The sequence below is a fragment of the Neovison vison genome, chromosome 2 (assembly GCF_020171115.1).
Source record: "Neovison vison isolate M4711 chromosome 2, ASM_NN_V1, whole genome shotgun sequence".
Lineage (NCBI taxonomy): Eukaryota > Metazoa > Chordata > Mammalia > Carnivora > Mustelidae > Neogale > Neogale vison.
The window spans coordinates 41,869,475-41,895,771 of NC_058092.1; the positions used below are offsets into that span (position 1 = coordinate 41,869,475).

The 26,297-nt window shown below is 43.5% G+C and overlaps 1 protein-coding gene across 2 annotated transcripts in view; it reads right to left on the reverse strand.

Moving 5' to 3' along the window:
- Window positions 1–18,141, reverse strand: part of RAB3B (RAB3B, member RAS oncogene family) — a 71,323-nt gene extending 53,182 nt beyond the window's left edge. For both annotated transcript variants that reach the window (XM_044238222.1, XM_044238221.1), the window contains exons 1-2: window positions 17,969–18,141; window positions 8,121–8,348 (exon numbers count right to left, since the gene is read on the reverse strand). In XM_044238222.1, coding sequence (XP_044094157.1) covers window positions 8,121–8,348 — 228 coding nt within the window. In that variant the 5' untranslated portion in view covers window positions 17,969–18,141. The remainder of the gene's footprint in view (window positions 1–8,120; window positions 8,349–17,968) is intronic.
- Between the last annotated feature and the right edge of the window lie 8,156 nt (window positions 18,142–26,297).

Consider the following 26,297-nt stretch of genomic DNA (forward strand, 5'->3'; position numbering starts at 1 on the left):
CCACCAGGTTTGTGGTAACTTGTTAGAGCAGCAATAGGAAACTAATACAGACATCCATGAGACAGCTGCCCAATCTCATATAATAACCCATTATTATAGATACTTAAATTCTTGAAAATAATCTCTCTCTTGATGTCCTAGTTTATTTCCCTTAACAGGAACAAGAGAACTGTGCTACTCATTTTATTTCACTTTTGGAGCTCAGAGGTAAATCCAGTCTCACTAGTTCTGGAGAGCAGAGAGTATGTCACTCTATTAATTTCTCTATCCCCAATGTAAGCCATAGTAAATATTTGTTAAAAGACTGCTTAAGAGCCACAATCCTGGGGTGCCTCGGTGTCTCAGTCCTTAAGCCTCTGCCTTCGGCTCAAGATCATGATTTGAGGGATCAATCCCCTATCAGGCTCCCTGCTCAGTGGGGAGGCTGCTTCTCCCTCTCCAACTTCCCCTGCTTGTGTTCCCTCTCTTGCTCTTTCATAAACAAATAAAATCTTAAAAAAAAAAAAAAAGGAGCCATAATCCTTCTTCTTAATGTAGGTTTCCAGTATGGTTATATTTCCCCACATTCCTAAGCTCCATTACATTAATTGCACTTTTTTTTTTTTTTTAAGAGCAAGAGCAAGAGAGCAGGGCAGAGAGGGGTAAGGGGAAAGGAAGAGAAGAGAGAAAAAAAAAATTTTTTTAAGATTTTATTTATTTATTTATTTGACAGACAGAGATCACAAGGAGGCAGAAAGGCAGGCAGGGCAGTAGGGGGCAGGAGGAGCAGGCTCCCCGCTGAGCAGAGAGCCCGACGCAGGGCTTGATCCCAGGACCCCGAGATCATGACCTGAGCCGAAGGCAGAGGCTTTAACCCACTGAGCCACCCAGGCACCCCAAGAAGAGAGAAAATCTTAAGCAGGCTCCACACCCAGCATGGAGCCCTATGCACAGCTCGACCTCATGACCCTGACGTCATGACCTAAGCCAAAATCAAGAGTTTGACCCTCAACTGACTGAGCCACCCAGATACTTCATATTTATTGCATTCTTATATTACTGGTTCTAAGATATAAGTCTTTGACATTCCCCAATCTAATTCACTACTTCTCTTATTCATAAGTGACTCAAAAGCCATCTTGATCATCTAAATTTCAACAAGGTAGCTAAAGGAATAAGGGAGTTGGCTACTAAGTGAACCTAGCTGACCTCCCAACAGCCCTATCTCATCTGGTCTTATTATTCTCAGCTCCTGGTGATATATGAAGTCACTTGTTATTACTGTAGAATTCAGGATTCCTGGGAAATCTCTTAGGACTCCTCCTATTTTTCCCAACTTTCATTATTCTGCCCAACTTCCCTTTGGAGTGAATGCTTACCTCTATCTATCTCTTCAATTATAAAAAGAGCTATTGGAGGAGGGACCCTCCCTCCCTCCATGAGGAAGACTGAACATGGAGACCTGAATCAGGCATCTAATTATTATTATCTAACTATTATCTAACTATTATCTAACTATTATTATTATTAGGCATCTAATATAGACCTGGGTGGGATGCTTTAGGCCTGAAGCATTTTAAGGCTGGGCCACATGGACTTTAACCTTGGGTGCACCCTGCATAAGCTAACTGCAGCTGGCGCATGTTGGCCTATGATTGGTTTCTACATCTACTGACTCCAGAGTGAAGTATTAGCAAGCTCCACCTCCCTGTGGAATTTCTTCATCCCACCTTTTATCAGCAATAAGGCTGTCATGTTACTCCCCATCTCTCTGACTCCCGCATCTATCTCTCACTTGTTTCCAAACTTAAGGAGGGAAGAAAAGGAGTATCATTTCTTGATCTCCCTGGAACCTTAACAAAAACTACTGTTTGTTGAGTGTTTACTCCAAGCCAGTCATTATGTTAGTGCTTTACACATTGTATCCTTCCAATATCATTGCCAATACAACAAGCAGAATAATGGTGGTACACACAAGTGCTGTAGTAACTGAGGGCTTCAGAGGAATGAGCTGCAGAGAAAGAAAAGATGATGGAAAACTGTGATACCAGCATAGGCCCAGGAGTAAGGACAGTGGCCTATAAAACCTTCACAAAACAGAGTTCTTAAACAATCAAAGAAGAATATTGGGGAGGCCAGCCGGTCCTTTCCCAATTTATATACAAATAATCCCAGATGCATGAAGCACTCCTATCTTTAAAGTCTTCTGGACATGCAGGGCACCAAAATGCCTCACTGGTGGGAACAGGCAGGAGAGATACTATCTTTCCACAAAAGAGACCCCTGCCATCATGTCTCCTGATAGAGATAGGCCTGAGGTGAACTGGTGTGGTAAAGGTCATCCACAAAGCTAGCCTTTTAAATTGTTAATAGAATTGACCCTGAACTCCAGCTGAAAGCTTAGGGATGAGATTAAAGTCATATTTCAGTGATTTCAGAGTTCTGGGTCCCAGGGCCTGAGTTTGAAACAAGTCTATTCTTCTCCTTACCACAGATAAATTAGTTTTTTTAAAGATTTTATTCACTGGGACACTTGGGTGGCTCAGTCCATCAAGTGTCTGCCTTCAGCTCAGGTCATGATCCCAGGGTCCTGGGACCAAGTTCTCCAATGGGCTCCTTGCTCAGTGAGGAACCTGCTTCTCCCTCTGCCTGCTCTGCCTGTTTGCCTGCACCTCTCCCTGCTTCTGCTCTCTCTCTCTCTCTCTCTCTCTCTGACAAATAAATAAATAAAATCTTAAAAAAAAAGATTTTATTTATTTGAGAGAGAGAGAGAGCACAAATGCAGGGGAGGGGCAGAGGGAGGAAAGGGAAAGAATCCCAAGCAGACTCGTTCTGAATATGGAGCCTGATTTGGGGCTCAATCTCATGACCCCAAAATCATAACCTGAGCCAAAACTAAGAGTCCAAGGCTTAAATGACTGAGCCACTCCGGCATCCCCCAAATTAGGTATTTTTTATTCATGTACTTTGTGTCTCTCTTCCCTCCTAGAGATAAACGCCATGTGAGCAGGAAGGCTGTTTCCCCACAGCTAGTACAAGGCCTGGCACAAAGTCTACTGAATGAATTAAAGAATGAAATTTACAGTTTGGATCCACATAAGGAACTTCACATCTCCAATGTCAAACACTCATTCTTTTTTTTTTTTTTAAGATTTTATTTATTTGTTTATTTATTTGACAGAGAGAGACACAGCAAGAGAGAGAACACAAGCAGGGGGAGCAGGAAAGGGAGAAGCAGGCTTCCCGTTGAGGAGGGAGCCCAATGTGGGGCTCGATCCCAGGACCCTGGGATCATGATCTGAGCTGAAGGCAGATGCTTAAGGACTGAGCCACCCAGGCACCCCTCAAATACCCATTTTTACAGAGATAACTACCTCCCTGGGTCAGAGGGAAGCTGGGAAAGATACAAAGAATGATTGAAATCACATACAAGAAGAATTTACATGGGGAAAAACATCCATGATCCCCTGATCTCCTCAAGGTTTCAGAGTTCTCTTTAGGCTCTCCTTTGCATTTCCTCATTTCATCTTCCTAACAACTCATGAGGCAAGAAGAGCAAGGATTATTTTCTCTCTCTGGTAGTTAGGGAAACAGGCCCATGGAGGAGAAAGTTCCCTCTAGATCACATGATGAGAGGGCAGAGAGCCAGGACTAAAACCCAGGACTCCAGAGTCCTGGGTCAGTTCAGTCCTACAGACCCTGATTCTTCCGTTGACCAGCGCCAGACCCAAGAGTTCCACCAGTGGGCCCCAAATGGAACTTGTGGAAGGCCCTCTCCCACTCATCTCTTCCCACAGGCCTCCAGTGGTTGCTTGGCAACCAGAACCCAGCAGTAAATGGCCTCCAGTCAGGTCTGTTGCTGTGGAGTTACCAAGTCTCTCTCCCTTCACACCTGTGCATGCTCTCACTCTCTAGTAATGAGACTTCTCCCCCACCCCCACCTCCCCAAGAAGATTCTCTTCTTGATGTACAGTAATTAACCTCTCATGAAAGAGAGGGGGCTCTCAGGGACCTATACAGCCAAGGACCCCAGGGAACAAAGCACTACCAATGCCTTCATCATCCAATATCCTCCAGAGATGAGAGAACTCTTTTTGTGAATGGTCCTGCTCAGCAGTGCTCAGAAACTCCTCTTGTTCTCTCTCTACCTTCCACCCTGACAAAGGCTTTCTGAAATCCTGAGAGATCAAATTGGCTGGAGAAATTTAACTGAACACTTCAGACAGCGCCTGTCCTGTTCCAGCACTCCTGGAACCACAGGAAAACCTGCGAAAGGACCCAGTTAGCCTCTGCATATGAACTAGGGGCAGAGGAAAAAAAAGAACCTAACATTTATTGTGTTCCTAATACATGTCAGGCCCAATATTATGTTATCACATGTAGCCCCCCCATCGACAAACCTGTGAGCCTTTTACAGTTAAGGATATTATCTATTCACAGAAATAAGGTAACTTACCAAAGCTCACACGGCTTTAAAAAAAAATCACAGAACCTTTGTTTATAGAAGTCTATATGTGTAAGTTGATATATATAAATAGCTATGTGTTCCTCCTCCTTCCTAAACAATTAATGGATCATCCAATTCTGTAAATTCCAATCCTAAATCTCTCTCAGATCTCTCTCATTTTCATCCCTTAGGTCATTTTGTCAGTCTTACTATTATGTTCCAAGTGCTGTATTCTCCCAAAATTCATACACTAAAGCCCTAACCCCCAATATGGCCATCTTTGGAGATGGATTCTAAGTTAGTGATTAAGGTTACCTGGGGCCGTAAGAGTCTGGTCCTGATCTGATAGGATTAGTGTCCTTATAAGACAAGACACCAGAGAGCCTGGGCACTCTCCATACATAAGCCCCAAGAAGGGCCATGTAAACACAGCCACCTGCAACCCTAGGGGAGAGCTCTCACCACACATCACCCTAGCTGGTACGCTGACCTTCGACTTGCAGTCTCTAGAACTGTGAGAAAACAAATTTCCATTGTTTAAGCTACCGAATCTGTGGCATTTTGTTACCATAGCCGGACCAGACTAATACACTTAATTCAAGCCCTTTATAACTTACTGGAACCACTGGCTTCTTTGCCTTGCTTCCACCTATCCTCAAAACTGAAGCAAGAGATTTTTCTAAAATGCAAAGCCGTCCTTGTTAAAACCTTTCTGTTTTAAAAACTGTTTCTGTTTTAAAAACTTTCTGTTTTAAAAACTGTCTGGCAATGGTCTCCAAATTTAAGCCCCTGTAAGGCCATGTGAGCACATTCCCACAATATTTGTGTATTTACTTAGATCATATGTACATACTTATCTACTTCTGTACACAAAAGATGTTAAAATACATAAAAATGATATAACTACTATCTCAGTGTTCACATTTTCATGTATTTATGAACAGTACAGACCTTTTTTTCTACTGGAAAGCACACATGCATACATGCACAAAATCTCTTCAGTAATTTTTTTTTTTTTTTTAGCAAAAGGAATGTGATTGACTATGTCAGATCTACTTAGATCATCATTGATTTTACCTCTAAACATGCTTGACAATGAACTTGTGCTGGGAGTCAGAGAAACATCAGTTCAGCCATTTTCCGTGTTCTCTTGGGCTTACTATACTGAGTATCGTCTTCAGGCAGAGGTTTCTTTGCAGGACAGTTTTAAAACCACATATCTATTGTGAAGGTTTATTTAGTTAAATCAGGTGGTATAATGAGTAAATCCACTGCAAAAACTCACAACAGCTGGACATAAATGAAGGCGTGAGGGAGCCACCACTGCCAATCCCTTAGAAGGACAGAATGTCTTCCCTTACTTGAAGACTTTTTGAATTCAGGATATGTGACCATGTGATATGGAGATCTCATGAAGACATCTTTGTCAATCCACATAGGAAATATTAGTAAATATGCATTTTATGTTCATAGATAAAAATAAATTCTAATTGTTTCTTCAGCTCTCTCAACAATCATCAGGTAGGTAAACTATGGCCCATTATAAGAAACTTCTATTTGCTGAAAGATCTCCCTGACCTTCAAGATGCTGCCTTCCAGCAAATTTCTCTCTCAGCACCCCTCCCTCCTCTTCACAGCCTTGCTCCATTTCCCCTGTATTGCTTACCATGCCCCCATATTCTGTGCTCTCATCTCTCCATGCATTGACTGTGAAAAGGATGTTAGACCACACAAGGGGAAGCGCTCGGCACACATACTTAATAAATGCTTATTGAATCTCACCATACGATTGGCAAACCAAATGGCAGTTAAACCAAAGTGGTTCTTCAATTTTAGCCTGCCTCAAAACCACCTGGAAGGCTTGTTATAACACCACATTTTGGGGCCAGAGATCAGAGTGTCTTACTTAGTGGGTCTCAGGAGGGACGTGAGAATTTGCATTTCTAACAAATTCCCAGGTAATGCTCCTAGAACCACTGAACTAAGTCTCTTCAGCTTCTCACATCTCGAATAACTCATAAGTCCTCAATACTTTTAATAGAGACTAACTGAACAAAATAAACTTTTATCTCTATATAAATTAATAATTAACTTTATCATAAATGGAAATATGGGCTCTGGAAGACTCAACAGCACAGTGTAGAGAAAAGAGCACATAACTTGGAATCATCAGAAGGTCTGAGTTGAGGGGCACCTGGGTGGCTCAGTGGGTTAAGCCTCTGCCTTCGGCTCAGGTCATGATCTCAGGGTCCTGGAATCATGCCCCGCATCAGGCTCTCTGCTCAGCAAGGAGCCTGCTTCTGCCTCTCTGCCTACTTGTGATCTCTGTCTGTCAAATAAATAAATAAATCTTTAAAAAAAAAAAAAAGGTCTGAGTTGGAATACCACTTTGCAAATGTATGGTCAATCTAATGCAAGTTAATTACTGAGTCTGGATTTTTTTCTTCTGCCCCATGAGGTTAATTGTAAGATAATAACATACAGAGATAATTTATAAAACGAAAGTGTTGTATACAGCCAGTAAGATATATGCACAATGTATTAATGTACATTTAACAAGTTGAACGGAGAGATAATAAATAACACATGCTTTGAATACTTTAAATCACTAATCTTCAGAATTTCCAATCCTGGTACTAATTCATTATTGAAAAGTATATGATCCACACTTTACTATATCATCTCAAATATATCCATACATACTCATTTATTTATTTAATTTGTACCACTGTACTAATAAATTTGTAGTAAATACCAATAATAGTAGTTGTGGCGGCCAGCTTCCAAAATGGTCCCCAATGATCCTCACCTCCCAGGATTCATACCCTGTTTACTTTCCTCCTACACTGATTCAATGACCAGCAGACTACTCTAAGTCTAAGTAATAAGAGACATTGCCACTTTTTCTCTGGTTTCTTGGCTCTCTTCCCCTGGGGGATGCCATGAAGATGCTTAAGCAACTACATGAAGAGAACCACATGGGAAAGAACTAAGGCCTCCTGCTAACAGCCAATACCTGATACACATGAGTAAGTAGCTTTGGAATGGGACCCTCCAGCCCCACTCAAGCCTTCAGATGACTGCAACCCGAGCCAGTATCTGGCTGCAACCTCCTAAGAGACCACAAGACAGACACCAAGCCACTCCCAAATGTTTGATCCACAGAAACTGTGTAATAATGAATTATTGTTTTTTTAAGCCATCAAGTTTTGAAGTGATTTGTTATACAGTGACAGATTATGGACAAAAGAACTAACATTTACTGTGCATTTACTATATTCCAGGAACTATGCTAAGAAACAAGAGCCTTATGATGTAGATGTCATTATGATCCTCAAAAAGGAAAATGTAGCCTAAAAAGGTTAAGTAACTTAGTCACAATTCCATGATTAATAAGTGTCAGAACTGGAAGCTGAATCCAAATTTCTAACTCCAAAGCCCAGATTCTTGGTCACCCATTTGTATGGGCAGGATAAAGCCTCATAGACAGTTAAGCAGCAGAAGCAACTGAGTCCCCAAGAGGAGAAATTCTTCTATAAAATCAGCAAGGGGCAGTCCAGAAGCCAGGCCTTCAACAGCACTAGTGCTTGATGCCCTAAGACCCAAAAGTTCCAAATTGGCCCCCACCTCCCAGCCCTTATCCTAGCAGACTAGTCACCCCCTGATAATCCCATGCAAGATGCCCAGGACTCACCCAGATCTGTAGCTTCACTCGCTTTTCATGGCGGTAGACTGTCTTCACCTTGAAGTCAATGCCCACTGTGCTGACGAAGGCTGGGGTAAAGGTGTCATCGGCATAGCGGAAGAGGAAAGACGTTTTACCAACGCTGCTGTTGCCGATGATAAGCAGTTTGAACATGTAGTCAAAATTCTGGTCAGAAGCATCTTTGACTCCAGCTTTAGTATCAGTCACTGAAGCCATCTGTAGGAGAGACCTGCGGTCACTCAGGAACACACCTTCAGTGTCACCAATCATTAATGGTCACTCCACCATTCATACACATACACTCCACCCAAGCATCACTGAAGAAACACACACACCACAGAATCACCCAAGTACTGCACCTGCTCCAAATGTTGTCTCGGATTGGGGTGGAACACAGTTCCTCCCATTCATTCCTTCTGCAAATATTTACTGAGCACATTGCTCTGGGTCAAGTCCTGTGCTGAGTATAGGGACTACAAATATGAATCAGACAAGGGGTATAACCTTTGAGGGGCCACAGATTAGAGTGAAAAAGCATGTAAACACAGGTAACAAGGCAGTAGATAAGTCATAAGATGGAGGGAAGCCTTGGCCCAGGAAGCCCACAAGAAACATCTAACATCCAACCCAGTTAGAAGGCATGATGGTCAGGACCCCTGGGTGGCTCAGTGGGTTGGTTCTCTGCCTTCGGCTCAGGTCATGATCTCAGGGCCCTGGGATTGAGCCCCACATCGGGCTTTCTGCTCAGCAGGGAGCCTGCTTCCCCCCCCCACCCCACTCTCTATGCCTGCCTCTCTGCCTACTTGTAATCTCTCTCTCTCAATCTGTTAAATAAATAAATAAAAAGAAGGCATCATGGTCAAGGAGAGTCTCCCACAGGAGGCAGCTCCTGAGCTAAATTTTGAAAAGAAAAAATGAAAACAGTAAACACATGAATATCCCAGGAGAGGCTCAGCATAGGGTTATCATTCCCTTCCTTCAAAAACGCTCATGGCTCCCCATGGCTCTAAAGATCTAAAGATCTTAACCTATTTAGGTTAAACAGGTTAACCTGACAAAGAACCAACTAACCAAAGAATAAACTCTCTAAAATTTATCTTCCCCTCAGCTTTCTCCCTACCAACCTGTGCCACTCTTACACCTTTTATGCCACTTTTTTTTTTAAGATTTTATTTATTTACTTGACAGAGATCATAAGTAGGCAGAGAGACAGGCAGAGAGAGAGGCAGAGAGAGAGAGGAGGAAGCAGGCTCCCGGCTGAGCAGAGAGCCTGATGCGGGGCTTGATCCCAGGACCCTGAGATCATGACCTGAGCCGAAGGCAGAGGCTTAACCCACTGAGCCACCCAGGCACCCCCTTTTATGCCACTTTTAAATGACATACTTGAAATATGTCATGTTATTTCTTGCTTTGTCCCTTTAGACACATATTCTTTCTGTTTACAATACCCTTCTAAGAAACTCATCTTCATCCTTATAGATCTAAATGAAGTCTCACCTTCCCTGTGCAAGGCAAAGGATTGCACTCCTGCCTCCATGCCCCCAGAGTACACTATCAGCCCTGGTATCATTTCAAAACTGTTTACCACTCCAGCTACTCCTTCAGACCAAGTATCTTGGACTTAATGTACTTCATTTCTGCATCTTTCTCCTCTAGCACAAGTCCTAGTATATAATAAGCAATCAGTAAATGTGTTCTGGATTAATAAAAGTTATATCATCCCTCTGGGACTCAATCTCATCATCTGGAAAATGGAAAGGACAATTTCTGTCCTGATTTTCTTACAGGGCTGTTACAGGACGCAAATGAGATAACAATAAGTAATACTTTAATAAACTGGTAAATCCCACACAGCTGCGAATATAAGTCATTATTGTTCCAAATCCTTTAAAGCCTCAATCCTTTGTTTATTTATTTTCTTATTTGCTCACTCATCCATTCATCAAGTATTTATTTATGTGCCAGGCCTTCCCTGAGATCCCAGCTCTCTCAAACCTGCCACCTTTCCTAGATCACTTTGGATCTGAACCCCATAATCCAGCACTCGGCCCCACAGTCCTATTGGAGTAGCAGGTGCCCTACTTGTCCACCTGCAATCTCTCCTTATGCTCAGCACTGGGTTCTTGGACAGGCTGTGTAAGCGATCAGAGGAGGGTGGGAGGACAGTCCTCACATGAGATAATGTCCAGGATGTCACTCTCTTTAGAAATTTGTTTTTGAAGGAATGAGTCAACAAAACCAAAAGACAACAGACAGAATGGAAGCAGATATTTGCAAACGACATATCAGGTGAAGAGCTAATACCCAAAATCTATAAACAACTTATCAAACTCAACACCCAAAGAATAAATAATCCAATCAAGAAATGGGCAGAAGTTATGAACAGACATTTTTCCAAAGAAGACATCCAGATGACCAACAGACAATGAAAAAATGCTCAACATCACTCATCACAAAGAGGTACCACCTCACACCAGTCAGAATGGCTAAAATTAACAAGTCAGGAAATGACAGATGCTGGCAAGGATGTGGAGAAAGGGGAACCCTCCTACACTGTTATGGGAATGCAAACTGGTACAGACAGTCTGGAAAACAGTATGGAGGTTCCTCAAAAAGTTGAAAATAGAAGTACAATTTCGCTACTGGGTACTTACCCCAAAGATACAAATGTGGTGATCCTAAAGGGCACATGCACCCCAATGTTTATAGCAGCAATGTCTACAATAGTCAAAGTATGGAAAGCGCCCAGATGTCCATCAACAGATGAATGGATAAAGATGTGGTATACAGATACAATGGAATACTACTCAGCCATCCAAAAAAATAGAAATGTTGCCATTTGCAATGATGTGGATGGAACCCATGGGTGTTATGCCAGGCAAAATAAGCCAATCAGAGAAATATAACTGTCATATGATCTTGTTGATATGTGAAATTTAAGAAACAAAACAGAGGATCATAGGGGAAGAGAGGAAAAAAATAAGACAAAATCAGAGAGGGAGATAAACCTCTTATGAGACTCTTAATCATAGGAAACAAACTGAGGGCTGCTGGAGCAGACAGAGGTGGGATATGGGGTAACCGAATGAAGATATCAAGGAGGGCACCAAATGTAAGGAGCACTGGGTATTATATGCAACTGAGGAATCACTGACATCTACCTCTGAAACTGAGTGTACATTATATGCTAATTAATTGAATTTAAACTAAAAAATTTTTTAATAAAAAAAGAGAAATTCCTGTTTTTGTTCCTCAAAAGAAAAGAAAGAGATTTTGACTGGATGAATTAGCTTTATAAGCCTCTGAGGTGACAAGGACAAGAAACTGACAAATGTAGAAAATTAAAAGCTCTCTTGAAGAAAGTTCACTCAGATATGTAGGATTATTAACGGGCCTTAATGATGTAAGAAAGATGTCAGGGTTCAAAGCCAATGGCCAAGAAAGAATACTTGAGACATCTTTGGTGCAAAAAGGTGACTTTATTAAAGCACACCAACAGGACTGGTGGGCAGAAAGAGTTGCCGCATGGGGTTGTGAGGGGTGGCTAATGATAAACTATGGGGTTGGGGAGGTTAGGAAAAGGGAGGTTTCAAAAGAACTTTTAGGGGCGCCTGGGTGGCTCAGTGGGTTAAGCCGCTGCCTTCGGCTCAGGTCATGATCTCAGGGTCCTGGGATCGAGTCCCACATCGGGCTCTCTGCTCAGCAGGGAGCCTGCTTCCTCCTCTCTCTCTGCCTGCCTCTCTGCCTACTTGTGATCTCTGTCTGTCAAATAAATAAATAAAACCTTTAAAAAAAAAAAAAGAACTTTTATATGCAAAAGAGGACCTACAAGATAATGGGTGCCTTGCCGTTGTTTTCCCCTCTCTTGAGGTCTTAACATTAGGTTGTTGGGAGATGCCTGGAGGAGCTTTGCACAAATCCCAGCCAGGGGTGGTAGGCTGCAGGGTGTCAGCTTGTGCTTCGTCTTCAGCCAGCCTTCTCCAGCCTCATCAAGATAATATAAAAAATAAGTAATATACAACCTAAAGATTTATAGTGAAAAGTTAGTCCTGCTTTCACCCCTGATTCCCAGCCTCTCTTTTCCTCTCCCCAGAGGCACATATGATACCAATGTATATATTCTTCAGGGTTAGTCTCTGTATCTACAAACATAGAGGTCTGTTTATATTTTTTATCTATATATAAATGATAGCATACCATATATCCTTGTCTATTATCTTCTATGTGTATTTTAATAGCTGAGATCATACTTTCCATTCTTTTTTTTTTTTAAGATTTTATTTACTTATTTGACAGAGATCACAAGTAGGCACAGAGGCAGGCAGAGAGACATGGGGGAGAAGCAGGCCCGCTGCTGAGCAGAGAGCCTGATGCAGGACTCAATCCCAGGACCCTAGATCATAACCTGAGCTGAAGGTAGAGGCTTAACCCACTGAGGCACCCAGGCACCTTTCCATTCATTTTTTATCCTGCTTCTTTTCACTTAACATTATACCATAACTATTTTTTCTGAGACTTTTAAAACTCTTCATAAACGTCATTTCAATTGACTACATCATATTCCATCCTTTGGAAGTGTCATAGGACCCTTTCTTTAATATCATACCTTTATTTTTCTATTCTTAATTATTGTATCTTTACATAAATATTTGCTCAGTTTCCTATTTTTCCTTAAGAAAGATCCCTAGAAATGGAACTGCTGGTTAAATATCAGCAGTTATAAATGAATAAACTTTCAGTAACTTTATGAAAACACAGATTTGATCCTTACCTCATTTCACGACCTCTATCTCATTTTATCCTCTAAACCTGGGAGGTAAAATTAGGAAGACAGATATTATTATTTCCATTTAATTAAGAAAAAACTGAGAACCAGAAATTAAGGATTTGCTCAAGCCTCACAGCCAACATTTGAGACTAGACTTAGTACCGTGCTTTGTTAGAGCAAAGTTCAAAATCCCTGCTCTATTCCTCAGCTGAATTTTTGGGCAAGTCATATCACCTCTCAAAGTCACAGCATTTTTACTTTAGAATAGAGAAAACACTACCTCCTTCACAGAGTTGTGGTATAAACAGAATGAGCAGTTGCCATATGTAATTAATCTAGCACGGTTTCTTGGCCCATGAGAGGTACTCAATAAATATTATTTCACTGGCCCCTTTAATTCACTTCTGCAGTCAAATCCTGTTGAACTGCTCTCTTCCTAATCTGGACTACATCATTGGAGCTTGTTTTACAATTAGCTGTCTGCCTCCTCTTCTGGATTCCTCTGAATTTTATCCATCCTTACACCCTGTCAACACTGGACCTATAGCAAATCTTTAGGGTACGTTACACCTCTCAATAAACATTTACTGAGCATTGCCATGTGCCAGACTATTGATGTAGATGTCATATTATTAGTCTTCATTTTCTCTGACGCAGCTGTTTCCACTCTTAGATTTTTGGAAGAACGGAACTGGGAGTGGCAGCTTTACCACAAAAAGGCTGGCTCCTGGTCCCAGTTTTCTCAAAATTCAACGTATGAACTTGGGCAAGTCATTTTAAACTCTGAACCTCAGTGTTCTCATCTATGATATGATAATATTACCTACCTCCGAAAGCTGCGGTGGATTTTAAGTAAGAGAATCCATGTGTCTCTTAAACGGTGTTGAGAGAAACACATGTGGCCTCGTTGGAGAATCGGTGGGAAAGGTGCCTGCCTTTATGAGCTACGTCTGCCACAGGGAGTGAGGCAAGAGTAAAAACTAGTTTCAGTTCCTAATCTGATCCACTACCCTTCATTTCACAGGTTTTAAAAAAAAAAAAAAATGAGGCTTCCTAAAGAGAAGTGATTTGTCCAAGGTCATACAGCAAGTCAGTTGGAGTGTGATAACCTTCTGTTATTTAATGACTCCCAGACTGGATTAGGCTTAGGAAAATTTCAAACTTCAACATGTTTAGGGTGAGTAAAGGAGCATCTCCAGCACCCTGCGCAGCTCTTTTCTACCACCTGCCATAGTGTACTGCCAAGATCTGTTGATGTGCACACAGCGTAGCTTTCCCAGTAGGTGGTGTGAGAATAGGGAGAGGTGGAGGGCAGAGAGGTTCTGCTGAAAGGCATATTCAGATGGAGGCCTCCCAGGGAATCTTTTCAGCAAGGTGGCAGGGGCTACACGGACATCTGGAAGAGAGGCAAAAAGCATCCCAGCAGGCAGCCGCCTGAGGCAGATATGAGCAGACAGGTCACGGCACAGTGGTGAGTGCAGAACACATTTGTAAGATAATCATCAGTCAGATCTTCCCTGTCTTTTGTGCCAGTCACATAAATGATACAGCTGGGTAAGCTCACTGTCTCCGTGACAAGCAATAAAGATGAAGGCCCAGGGACCATCTGAGAAGTCATCTCTGGTCCCAAGCTGCGGGAAAGAAGGAAACGACCCCTCTGAGGACTGGTATGAAAAACAAGGCTTTCAGTCTGATAGGCAGCAGAAAGAAGCACTAAGAAGAAGCTAACTCCAGCTAGGAAAGAGGGGAGAGAGTAGGAGAGAGCCTGAAAATATAGTAAGAGATCAACTCATTACATGCAGTAAACAAGTTAATGAATGAGCCTCTCTCTTTCTCTCTCTCATTTTTAAGATTTTGTTTATTTATTTCAGAGAAAGAGAGAGGGAGCACAGAGAGGGAGGGACAGCGGGAGAAGCAGACTCCCTGCTGAGCAGGGAGCTCAACACTAGACTTGATCCAGGACCCTAAGATCATCACTTGGGCTGAAGGTAGACAGATACTTAACCAACTGAACCAACCAGGCACCCTAAACTTCTCTTTTGTTTTTCTGGGGGGTTTTCTTGTTTGTTTTTTTTTTAAGATTTTATTTATTCATTTGACAGAGAAAGGGAGAGAATAAGCAGGGGGAGCAGCAGAGGGAGAGGGAGAAGCAGGCTCCCCACTGAGCAGAAAGCCTGACATAGGGCTCGATCCCAAGACCCTGGGATCATGACCCGAACTGAAGGCAGACGCTTAACCAACTGAGCCACTCAGTCACCCCCGAACTCTCTTTTGATAGAGCACAAATTGAGTCCGAGAGACCTGGATTGAGCCCTGGCTCTTTCAGCAGTTTTAAACCTTAGGCAGATCAATTTTCTCATCTATAAAATGAGTTAATCAAAGACTTCCTGGTAAACTGTTGCAAGAATTAAAACCAATATATGGGAGAGTGTTTTATAAACCTCCTTTTGCTTTTTTTTTGGTCTGTCTGCTTCATGTTTTCTTCTACCTAGTCATCCTAGGTAGTAGAACTAGCTTAGGGTTCCAAATCAAACAAACTAGATTCAGTTTCCAGATCTGTCATTTATTAGCTGTGAGACTTTGGCAAGAAATTTTACATGACTAAGACACAGTTTCCTCATTTGTAACACAGGCATTGTTGGGAAAATTAAAGTCAATGTTGGTAAAGCATCTAGATAATATATGACATATAGCAGATGCTCAATAAACATACTCCATCTTCTCATTGGGAACATTTACTTTGTGAGGATAGGCAAGGAGTTGGGCAAATATGGACCTCACCCTATTATATGCAAACTCTGCCCTAATGCCACACTACTAACTTGTTTAATTCAACCTTTTTTTTCCCCAAAGATTTTATTTCTTTCTTTGACAGAGACACAGTGAGAGAGGGAACACCACCAGGGTTCCCTGGTGGAAGAGGGAGAGCAGGCTACCCGCTGAGCTGGGAGCCCAACGAGGGCTGGATTCCAGGACCCTGGGATCATGACCCCAGCCGAAGGCAGATAGCAACTCACCCACCCAGGTGCCCCTAATTCAACTTTTCTTTAGAGATTCCCCAACCCAGTACAGTCAGCCTAGCCCAGCCCACCTCTTCACTATTTCCCCAAGTCTCTTCAAGCCACAGAAACTGTATCATAATAGCTACCATTTATTGCACACCTACTAAATGCCAGGCACTCTATTAAGTGCTCTTGATGCATTTTATCTTGCACAGAATGTAGGCACACCTGCATAATATTAGTGGCCTCTCTCTTTTGTACACTGCTTTATAGTTTATGAAGCTCTTTTCACCCATGTTACCACATTTGCTTCTTACAACAATTGAGGGGGGAGAGTGATGAGTGAATTGGAGGCAGGAGCACCAGCACAGGTCAGTTGTTCACTGAATCAACATTCACTGAGCATCTACTGTGCACTGCACCCCATTCTGTACTCTGGGGAGGTGGAAAGGAACTGTACGGAGTTCTGAGCTTAGGGGGGAAACCTTTTAAAACATCCTCTATGGGTTATTGCTATCTCTCTTCACAGGATATTCCTTAAGAAACTGGAGATTTATTTATTGGACTGCAGATAATTTTCGAGTTTTGCCTCTTCCCATAGTGTTTCCTCTGATAGGCACACAACTCCTCCACTGCTGGCTAATTCCTTCATGACCAGAAAGACTTCCGTTACCCATCGTCTTCTGGCAAAATGTCTTCTCTGGCTAACACAATGTGGGATTTCCCACTACTACAGCCAGGGCTTTTGATGGTATTCCATGGTCTTTCTCCCTTTATATGCACAGAACAGGTGGACAGCCACCTGTAAACACACACTCCTTTTACTGTCCCCAACCCCTTTCCATCTGAATTTCAGGAAGTTGGGGTGGAGGGCCCTGTCTTTCTCCCACCCACCTCCACACCTGTATTAGCTTCCAGAGGCTGCCACCCTGCTCTCCCTAAAGTCCTTCCTACATCTGGATTCAGGAACAGAGGCAGCCAGTGGATGAATTTTTCTATCCAAAATTCTCTTGTCTATGATCCCAGGTGGTGGTGTAACAGAGTTCAGCGCCTGCGCCCCCTCCTAGGCCTTCTGAATAGCTAAGACAGATTTAGCACCTGGGTGTCTATGGACTCCGCACGGGTCCGATTATCTTTCCACCCTCACACAACCCACACCTGCCTTCCTCCCCAACCTAACCCAACACACCCACTATCCTAATCTCTCCAAGCTCCCAGACAGTTTCTCCACCCCCAGCCGTCAGTGCCCCTCCACTCCCACCCCTAGCCAGAACTCAGGCGCCCACTGCCCATATCCAAGGCCACTGCCTTCTCCCTCCACCAGCTCCCCGCCCCCTTCCTCTGCAGTCTGGGTAGACCCAGCCTTGCCTCCCACCTTCCCATTCTTGCAGGCTTCCCTCCTCCGAGCCCCACCCCCCCAGCCCCCACTCACGGTTATCCCCCGTGCCCGCGACAAGCTGGCCTCAGGCTCCGCATCCCTTTCGCTCCCAGCTCTCGATTCACATGCCCTCGCCCTCTTCCCCTCTCCCCGACCAACACCCATCTCTGCCCAGCGCCCCTTTCCCTCATCACCTCACTCCTCTCAGCTCACCACGACCCCTGCGGACCCGGTCTACTGCCCTCCACGCCGCCCCCTTGCCCTCGCTGTCCTCAGTGCCCTCGCTCAGCGCCCGCTTCACGCCTCTCGGCGGCCTGGCACCCCCTTCCCGCACTGCCCCTCTCGGTCCCTCCTTACATCTCCCCGCCCCCAACGCCTCATGTTTCCCCCCAGCAAGCGCCTATTGCGCTCCAGTGGCCACCCCTTTCCCACCTGCCGCAGCCCCCTGCCCTCGGAGCACCCCTCGCCGTCCTCGCAGTCTGGTAGACCCCTCTCAGCGCCCCTTCCCAGGCTACGCGCCTTTCTCCCGGCCACGGTGCCCCCTCCTCAGCGGCCTCCCCCAGCCCCTTATCCTCGGTGTCCCCTCCGCTGCCCGCACTCCTCAGCGCCCGCTCGCTGTCGCCAGTGCCCTGAGCCGGGGTGGGTCCCAGATTCTCTCCGAGCGGGGTGCCCGAGCCGCGCCCCTTACCTGGGACTCCGGGTGCGGGACGAGCGGCTGGCTGCTGGTAAAGCAGCGGGACGGCGGACCTGGCGGCACGCGGCAGAAGGTTCAGCCGGGTTCTCGGGCAGAGCGGTGCGGGGCGGTGCGAGTCCGTGCGAGTCTGTGCAGCTCGGGTCTAGCACCCACCGCGGCTACTTACGGCTAAGGCTCCGGCTCCCGCTCGGCTCCGCTACCGTCGCATCCAGGCTCCACCCACGCCCCGCCTAGGGGCGGGGTCCGTGTTCGCTCCGCCCCGGGCTCCGGGGGCCGGCAGGTGCAGGAAATTCGTTGTATCTTGGACTCGCCCCCTCCATCCCGAGTTCGCCGATTTCTGGGTGACTACCGTGATTTGTCTTAATTGTCACATCTCATTCAATAGACTGAACTTACTATGTATGGTGATCAGAGAGCTTTGATAATAATGCAGATGATGATGATGGATATGCAGCTTTGCCATCTCCAAAGCACTCTCCTGTCCTATTGCTTCATACCCACAAAAGCCCAGGGAGAAAGGCAGAACCTGGGCCGCTGACTACAAGAGGAAACTAAGTCAGAAGCCTGGGCATTGTCCTCTAGTCTATGCACTCCTTCATTTCCCACATCCTATCAGTCTGGTAATAAAAGCTCCTTAATATATCCTATCCCTGCCCTTCCTCTCCATCTCCACAGCTCTCACCCTGGTTCAGACCTCATCACTTCTTGCCTGGACTAATGTAACCACCTCCTAATAGATCTCCCCACCTACACTCTTCAATTCATCCTGCACACCAGCAGCCTGAGTGATTGTTCTAGATGTCACCATGTTACCATCAACCTTATTAAAACAAAACAAAATAAAAACTTCCAATGGCTCCCCCATTGCTAGCAGTAGCTTGGAGTGAGAAACTTACTGCCTTCATTAGGAAGTCCCAATTCTGTCAGAGGAGGCAAGTACAGGAGGCATTTGATCTCCCATCCTAACTTGGACTTCACTTTAAATCTTCCCAAGAGCATAGGGGTAGTTGCCAGTTTTAATTTAGAAACATCATTCTTCCCCACACTCTTCTCCCATTTGAAATCTTAGAGGTCTGAGTCAAATACCAAAACCATTTTCCCCAAAGTTCCATTATGACCCTATCTGCAATTTGTCTCTCCAACCTGGGAAACTGCCCAATTGATAGTCCCTCTGGTTGTCTAACTTCTCTCTCAGACTCATCCTTATACATTTCTGAGCTTCTCCATCCTCCTCCCCTTCACTCACCTTCCCACTGCCCACCTCCCCAGCAGACCTTTCCACTGTGCCCTCTAGAATCCTGTTCCTTTATCAATAAACTCTCCTACATCCTCTGCTTCTTCAGAGAGTTTTCAGGTTATTTCTTTGCCTTTGTTGAAACTTGACCCTCTTCCAGGACTCCTCTTGTAGCCCCTCTGCAAGAAGATTTCTCACTTTCCCACTCCCTAAAACTAGGGGGTAGAGTCAGCATTGCCACTCCTACCCTTCTGTAAGAATTCCTTCTCTTTTGCTCTTCAGCCATACCTCCTTCTACTCATCGCAAATGTCACACAGGCCCCCAGTTATTCCCTATGCATTGAAAATGTCAATCCTTTGCTTGCGGTTATTCTCATTATCCCCTGCCCTGCCATCCTGACTTCAGTAGCCACGTGGTTTCCTGATCCCTCAGTCCTTGGTTTCCTCATTTCACTTTGGCCACTGGCTCCCATGGTCACACCCTAAACTTCTTACTAACCCCAAACTAGTGCCTCTGTGATCTTAAAATCAAATATCCTATACTACCTGTTCCCTCACTCCCTGTCTCCTACCAGGCCCTAGTTTACTCACTTCAAAATTGGTGTAATGATAATGACTATTCATTCTTCACAGGAATAATGAGATAACATATAAAACAACTTTTAAAGTTGTGAAACAATATGAGAACAGATGGTGTTGTGTTTATGTAGCCTCAGGTCTTCTGATTACTTTCTCTTTCTCCTTCTCCTGGAAGGCCATGTAGTAAAATGGAAAGAGCATAGAATTGGGGCCAGCTAGATCTTGTTTTCAATCCTTGTTCCACCAGTTGCTTGCTGTGTGATCTTATGCAAACTGCATAATTTTTTGAACACACAGACACACACCTCATCCTCACTTGTAGCAATAGAAATAATGAGAGCTACCTCCTAGAGTCATTGTGAAGACCAAATAAGAAAATGAGATAGCTGCTGGAAAGCACTTGATACAGTGCCAGGTACATAATAAACTGTGGTTATTATAAACAAATGTTATTTTTAGCCACAAATGCCTTCCAAGAAGGATAGACCCTAATATACAGAAGGCCCTTTTGTCCTACTCAGGGCCTTGAAGGGTGTGGCTATGTAAGGATGGGAAGAGAAGGAGGAATACTATATTGCTCTGGGCAGAAAAGGGAGAATTTAGAATTTACTTGGCAAAATAGGAGGAAGAGGAAATAAAGAGAACTTGAAGGGGGGAAGGAAAAAGATGAATAGAAAAATCAGTGTAAGGGTAGGGGCTACATGGGTAAAAGGTTAGAAGAAACCCTCCCATAGCAAGCAGACAAAAGAGTGTTTAAGCTCTAGGATGCATAAAATGAATATGTTGTCACATGTACGATGTGACCACTGTCTTTGACTCTTGAGACTTTAGTATGGGTCATTAAGCTCAGGAATGCTTTCTGAAGGGAGTACTGAAGATGAGTGAGTAGGGAACTAGTGCAAAGGGCTTTGTTTTTCTGAGTTGAAAACGAAAGCTAGAGACAGAGACTATGAAAGCACAGCCCTCATAGAATTTACAAAAAAATTTCCAGGAAGGCTTAGAACTTATAAGGGCTGTAAATATGAAAATTGAATTTTAAGCCCATTGCATTTGGATCTTAACGGGGCAGAGAGGCCACTTCTGACACTTGAGCTGTATCAGTAACGTCCCCCAACAGCTATCTCACGATTAACTAGCAAGTTACCACCAGAGAGAAGAACATATCAATTATATTTAACTGTCTTCACTTCCAGATCTAAATGTCCAAATAAAAACAGGAAGAAAGACTTATTCTAACCCAAAAGTCTATCTTTTGCCTTGGATCAGATTGATTAATAACTGTAATCATTAAAGGATGCCTGGGTGGTTCAGTCAGTTAAGTATCTGACTTTGGGTTCAGGTCATGGCCTCAGGGTCCTGCGCCTGCTTGTCCCTCTGCCCCTCCCTCACTCATGCCTTCTCTCAAATAAACAAATAAAATCTTTAAAAAATATAACTATAATCATTAAGACCTTAAAATATGACGGGTTCATTCATATATTTGATTTCATTTAGTCTTCAATACAATCACGCAATGTATGACTTGTCATCCCCTTTTATATTATAAATAAAGGAACAGATTTCAGAAAACTCGAGTGACTTGCCAAGGGTATATATCTGATAAATGGCAGAACCAGATACCTTTCTAATTGTAAGAGTAATCAGCCTTCTCCAGCTCCTGGTTTTTATATGGAATATAAAATTGATGCTTTTTATTTTTTTATGCTTTTTATTGAATGAGAATCAGTCATTTAGAAAAGTTCGTATCATAAAGGCGGATGTCATTTGGAATGTTCAAATCTTTACAAGGTTCAAATCCACACCCCTGTATGAGTCCCTCATGACCAGCCTAGGAACTTAGGTATGTTGATGGGTTAAGTGTTTTCATCTGACCCCTTCAGAGGTTGCCTCATGCAATTAGGATAGGGTGCTTAAACATTTTTTTTAAAGATTTTATTTCTTTTATTTGACAGAGAGAGAGAGATCACAAGTAGGCAGAGAGGCAGGCAGAGACAGAGGGGGAAGCAGGCTCCCTGCTGAGCAGAGGGCCCGATGCGATGTGGGGGCCCGATCCCAGGACACTGAGATCACGACCTGAGCCAAAGGCAGCAGCTTAATCCACTGAGCCACCCAGGTGCCCCAGGATAGGGTGCTTAAGCAGGTGTCAGGAGGTCACCAGAATCTGTAAAGCAGCTCTAGAAACACAGGGTTCAATGAGAGGAGTGGTGGAAGACAGGACGGAGAAGAGGCAGGGGCCAGATGATCTTAAGGACTCATAAATCATACTAAAGATTTAGGAATTTACCTTGCAAGCAAAAGGCTTTAAGCAATGGAGTAACGTGGTTACATCTGCATGTAACAAAGAATGTTCTGATTGTGGTGGGTGTGACAAACTGGATGGGAAAGGTAGGAAGCAGGGAGACGGCGCTCAGTAAACACGGAGCACAGTCAGAGGTTGCTGTGATAGTCCAGGTGAGAGATGAAGAGGATCAGAACTCAAGTCCTAGCAATAGGGAAAGTGAAAAGTAGAGAGATTTGATACATATTTAGGAAGGATTAAATGTGAGATATGAGGGAGAGGGAACTGGCATAAACAACCAGGTAGACAGGGAAGCTGTTTACTGACAACAGAAGCACAGAAGATGTTTTGGTTACCTACTGCTGCATAACAAACCACTCCCAAAAATGCATGGTTTAAAACAGCAATAATGTATTGTTTTTCACAATTCTGTGGATGGCTGAACAGATTAGTCTGCTGGTTTTAGGTGAGATCAGCTGGAAGTTCACCTGCACCGGGAGGTCCAAAACGGCCTCCCTCTTGGGTCTGACAGTTGGTTCTGGCTGAGGTCTGGCTTCTCCAATTCTAATCCACCAGCAGGCTAGCTCAGCTTCCCTGGTGGTCTCAGGGCACCATTCTAAGAGGGTAAATGCAGAAGATGCAATCTCTTCAGGCCTAGCCTCAGAATCGGGTACCAGTGTGGCTCAGTTGTTAAGCATCTGTCTTCAACTCAGGTCATGATCCCATGTCTAGGGGATTGGGCCCCACATGGAGCCCCACATGGGGCTCCTTGCTCGGCAGGAAGCCTGGTCTCCCTCTTCAATTCTTCTGCTTGTGTTCCCTTTCTTGCTGTCGCTCTCTGTCAAATAAATAAATAAAATCTTTAAAAAAAAAATAAATAAAAGGCCTAGCCTCAGAAATTGCATAACATCATGTGTACTTGATTCTATTGGCCAAATCAAGTAGCCAGCACAGCCCAGATTCCAAGGAGAGAAATAAACTTCACCTCTAATTGGGAAGAATAGCAAAGTCACATCACAAAGGGGCATGGCGAGGATACAGGGAAGAGAGAAATCTATTGCCTTTCAACAATCTACCACAGGAGTGGGAACAGATTTAGATAATGAGTATCTCAGATGTCACTTCATGCACTAATCATTCCTTCCTTCTCTGTGCTTCAGTTTCTTGATTTGTAAAATAAATGAATGTGCATGGCCATTCTCCCCACTAGCAAAAGTTTATAAGTAAAATTGGTTAAAATGTACATTGAGGACACCATCCCATCATCAGGGCATACCACGGTCAGCAGGAGTGCAATCTGAGACAAACAGGAAAACATTCAAGATGTGAATAGTCAGAACCCAGGTACCACCCACCACCCCCTCCCACTTCCTTCACCCACCTTGGCAGTCCTTCACAGAAGCTGATCCATTCTACCTCCTGAGAACTCTCCACTCCATTCCTTCCAGGGCAACAGCCTCCTCACTCTCCAACTGCTACTCCAATTTCTCTTGTAATACAAGCTCTACATTGTAGAGGAAGAGAGCTCTCCTGAAACCCAGTTTAAAATCCCCTACCACAAGGAGACCTGGATACATGTGACCCTTGATCCTGGGGATGTGAGTTCAAGCCCTTTGTCAGATGTAAAGGTTACTTAAATAAATAAGACAAAATATTTAAATCAACAAACAGACAGAACCCTGCTTATTGGGAGGTTATGAATTCTAGGAGGGGAGACAAATAAACAAGTAAACAAAATTCATAAGATAATTTCAGTTGGGGCGCCTGGGTGGCTCAATGGGTTAAAGCCTCTGCCTTCGGCTCAGGTCATGATCTCAGTGTCCTGGGATCGTGCCCCAAGTCAGGCTCTCTGCTCAGCAGGGAGCCTGCTTCCCCCTCTCTCTGCCTGCCTCTGCCTGCTTGTGATCTTTCTCTGTGTGTCAAATAAATAAATAAAATCTTTTTTAAAAAAAAGATAATTTCAGTTAGTGATAAGCGCATTTGAGGAAATATTCCAATAGGATGGAATAAAAGTAACTAGGAGAGGGAATTATTTTAGAATTATTAAACATGGAAAGTCTCTCTGAGAAAGTGACATTTGAGTTGAGAACAGATGGAGGAGAAAGAGTCAGCTCGTTTCAGAGATGAGGAACTTAAGGGTCGAAGAGGACAGGTGTCTCTAGACTATGGCTAACTGACCAAACTGGAAACCTCCCCCTCTTGTAGGATGTTTATACAGCAGTGGCACGGGCATAGCCATGGTCTGTGGTCAGGGTCTTCCTGTCCACAAGCCCACGCTGAACACACATCCCCCTTGGTCTCATCAGTTATCACTCACTACTGATCTGTTCTCTTTTTAGACCATCTCTGTTAAATAAGGGAATTGAATTAAAATAAACCCCAAGGCTTTCTAAGGGAAAGCAGGGTGGGGTCATCAAAAGCACATAAGCTTTGGAGTCAGAGAGGTCTAGGTTCAAATCCCACTTTCACCATTTGTAGTTATGTGATTAAATTTCTCTTGATCACACAGGTTGCCCATCTGTACAAAGAGGATGAGAATTATTTTACTGGCTCTTTGGGAGAGCTAAATTAAAAGTGATAATGTATGGAAAATAGGTTAGTGTATAATAACATGTTCAAAAATGCCAGCTACTTTAAGGGATCTCATAGCTCTTGTAACTAAATCCATTATGCTTGCTGATGGTTTCACCCCTTCAAATACATGTTCAGGAACCTGAAGAACAGTTACCACTTACTTGGAATCTTTAAAATAAGTCAGCTTACTTTTCTAGTTTTGGAAGAATGTCTCTTCTCTATTTGTCTTTTCTCCTGGGGCTTGCTAAGGGAGGCGAAATCAGACCTGTGACCCCCTGCAAAGGTTCAGTCTCGTGCTCCCTCTTGTGCTCTAAATCGGAACTTCATTCTCTCAGGACTGACCCAAAGCTATGGTGCTGAAATCAACCTGACTACAGCGGTGAAAAAAAAGGGGAACTTTTTTTTTTTTAAGTAAAAAAAAATTACATTGGGCATACCCAACATGGGACTCAAACTCATGTCCAGGAGATCCAGAGTCACATGCTCTACTGACTGAGCCAGCCAGGCACCCCCAAAGAGAACTAACATCTGATAAGCATCTGTGTTATTTCTGGAACGTCTGAAGTCATGCACTATCTCATATCTCTCATCAGCCATTCAACAGAAAAGAAAACTGAAGCTCAGCAAGGTTAAATGACTTTTCCAAGTATCCATGGATAAGAGACAAAGCAGACCTAAATAAAGGAAAGAACTGGAAAAATCAGTGATGTTTGCTGCACTATAGAATAAAATTTAACCTCTTTAGCCAACTTGATCAGATCATTTTTTCTTTCTTTATCTATCACTACTAATGGTTTTGGTCTCTGCTCTCTGGACACACAGAATGACCTTAAACCTCAGTGTTTTTGCACATGCCTTTTCTACCTTGTGTGTCTTCAATACCCCTCCTTTACCTAGAAAACTCCTTATTCATCCTGCCATCCATTCCACCCTTCTTACTTAGAGATAATTTAATCATCCCCTCCTTTGTATTATTTCTAGACCTTACTCTGGCTGTTGGTACTAAGAGGTGAAGTAGAACGTTCCGCCCTAGGAAATTAACACTCCCCCTACTTTCATTCAACAACTATTCATTTATGGGATACAGGTATGTTTGCAGTCTGAGCACTAGAAAAACAATAACGAACAAAACAGAGTCTATTCTCACAGAGCTTACATTTTAATGAGTAAATCAGATATTAAATAATCACATCAATAATTAACATCGTGATAATTGTTTTGAAGGAAAAGCAGTGGGGATATAAAAGGTCATTGTGGTGGCATGATCAGGAAACGTTTTGCAAAGTAACATTTAAGTGCAACTTCTGAAGAATGACATGGGTGAAAATATGGGGAAGGATACTCCAGTGAGGAAGGAGCATGTGTAAAGGTCCTGAGGAAATTTGAGAAATGGAAAGAACACACTTGTGGCTGGAATGTTCACGATAGAATGGGAGAATTACATGCATCGAAGATGGAGACAGACATGTGGGTCAAATTACACCACCCACTTAAACAATATTATTGATTTTGGATTCCATCCTTAAAATAATGGAAGAGAGACAATAAAGAGTTTCAAGCAGGGAAATGATATAACCAGAATTTTAACATAAAGAAAGTAGTCTCTGTGGAGATCAGCTAGAGAGAGGGGAAGGATGTATGCAAGGACACCACCTAAA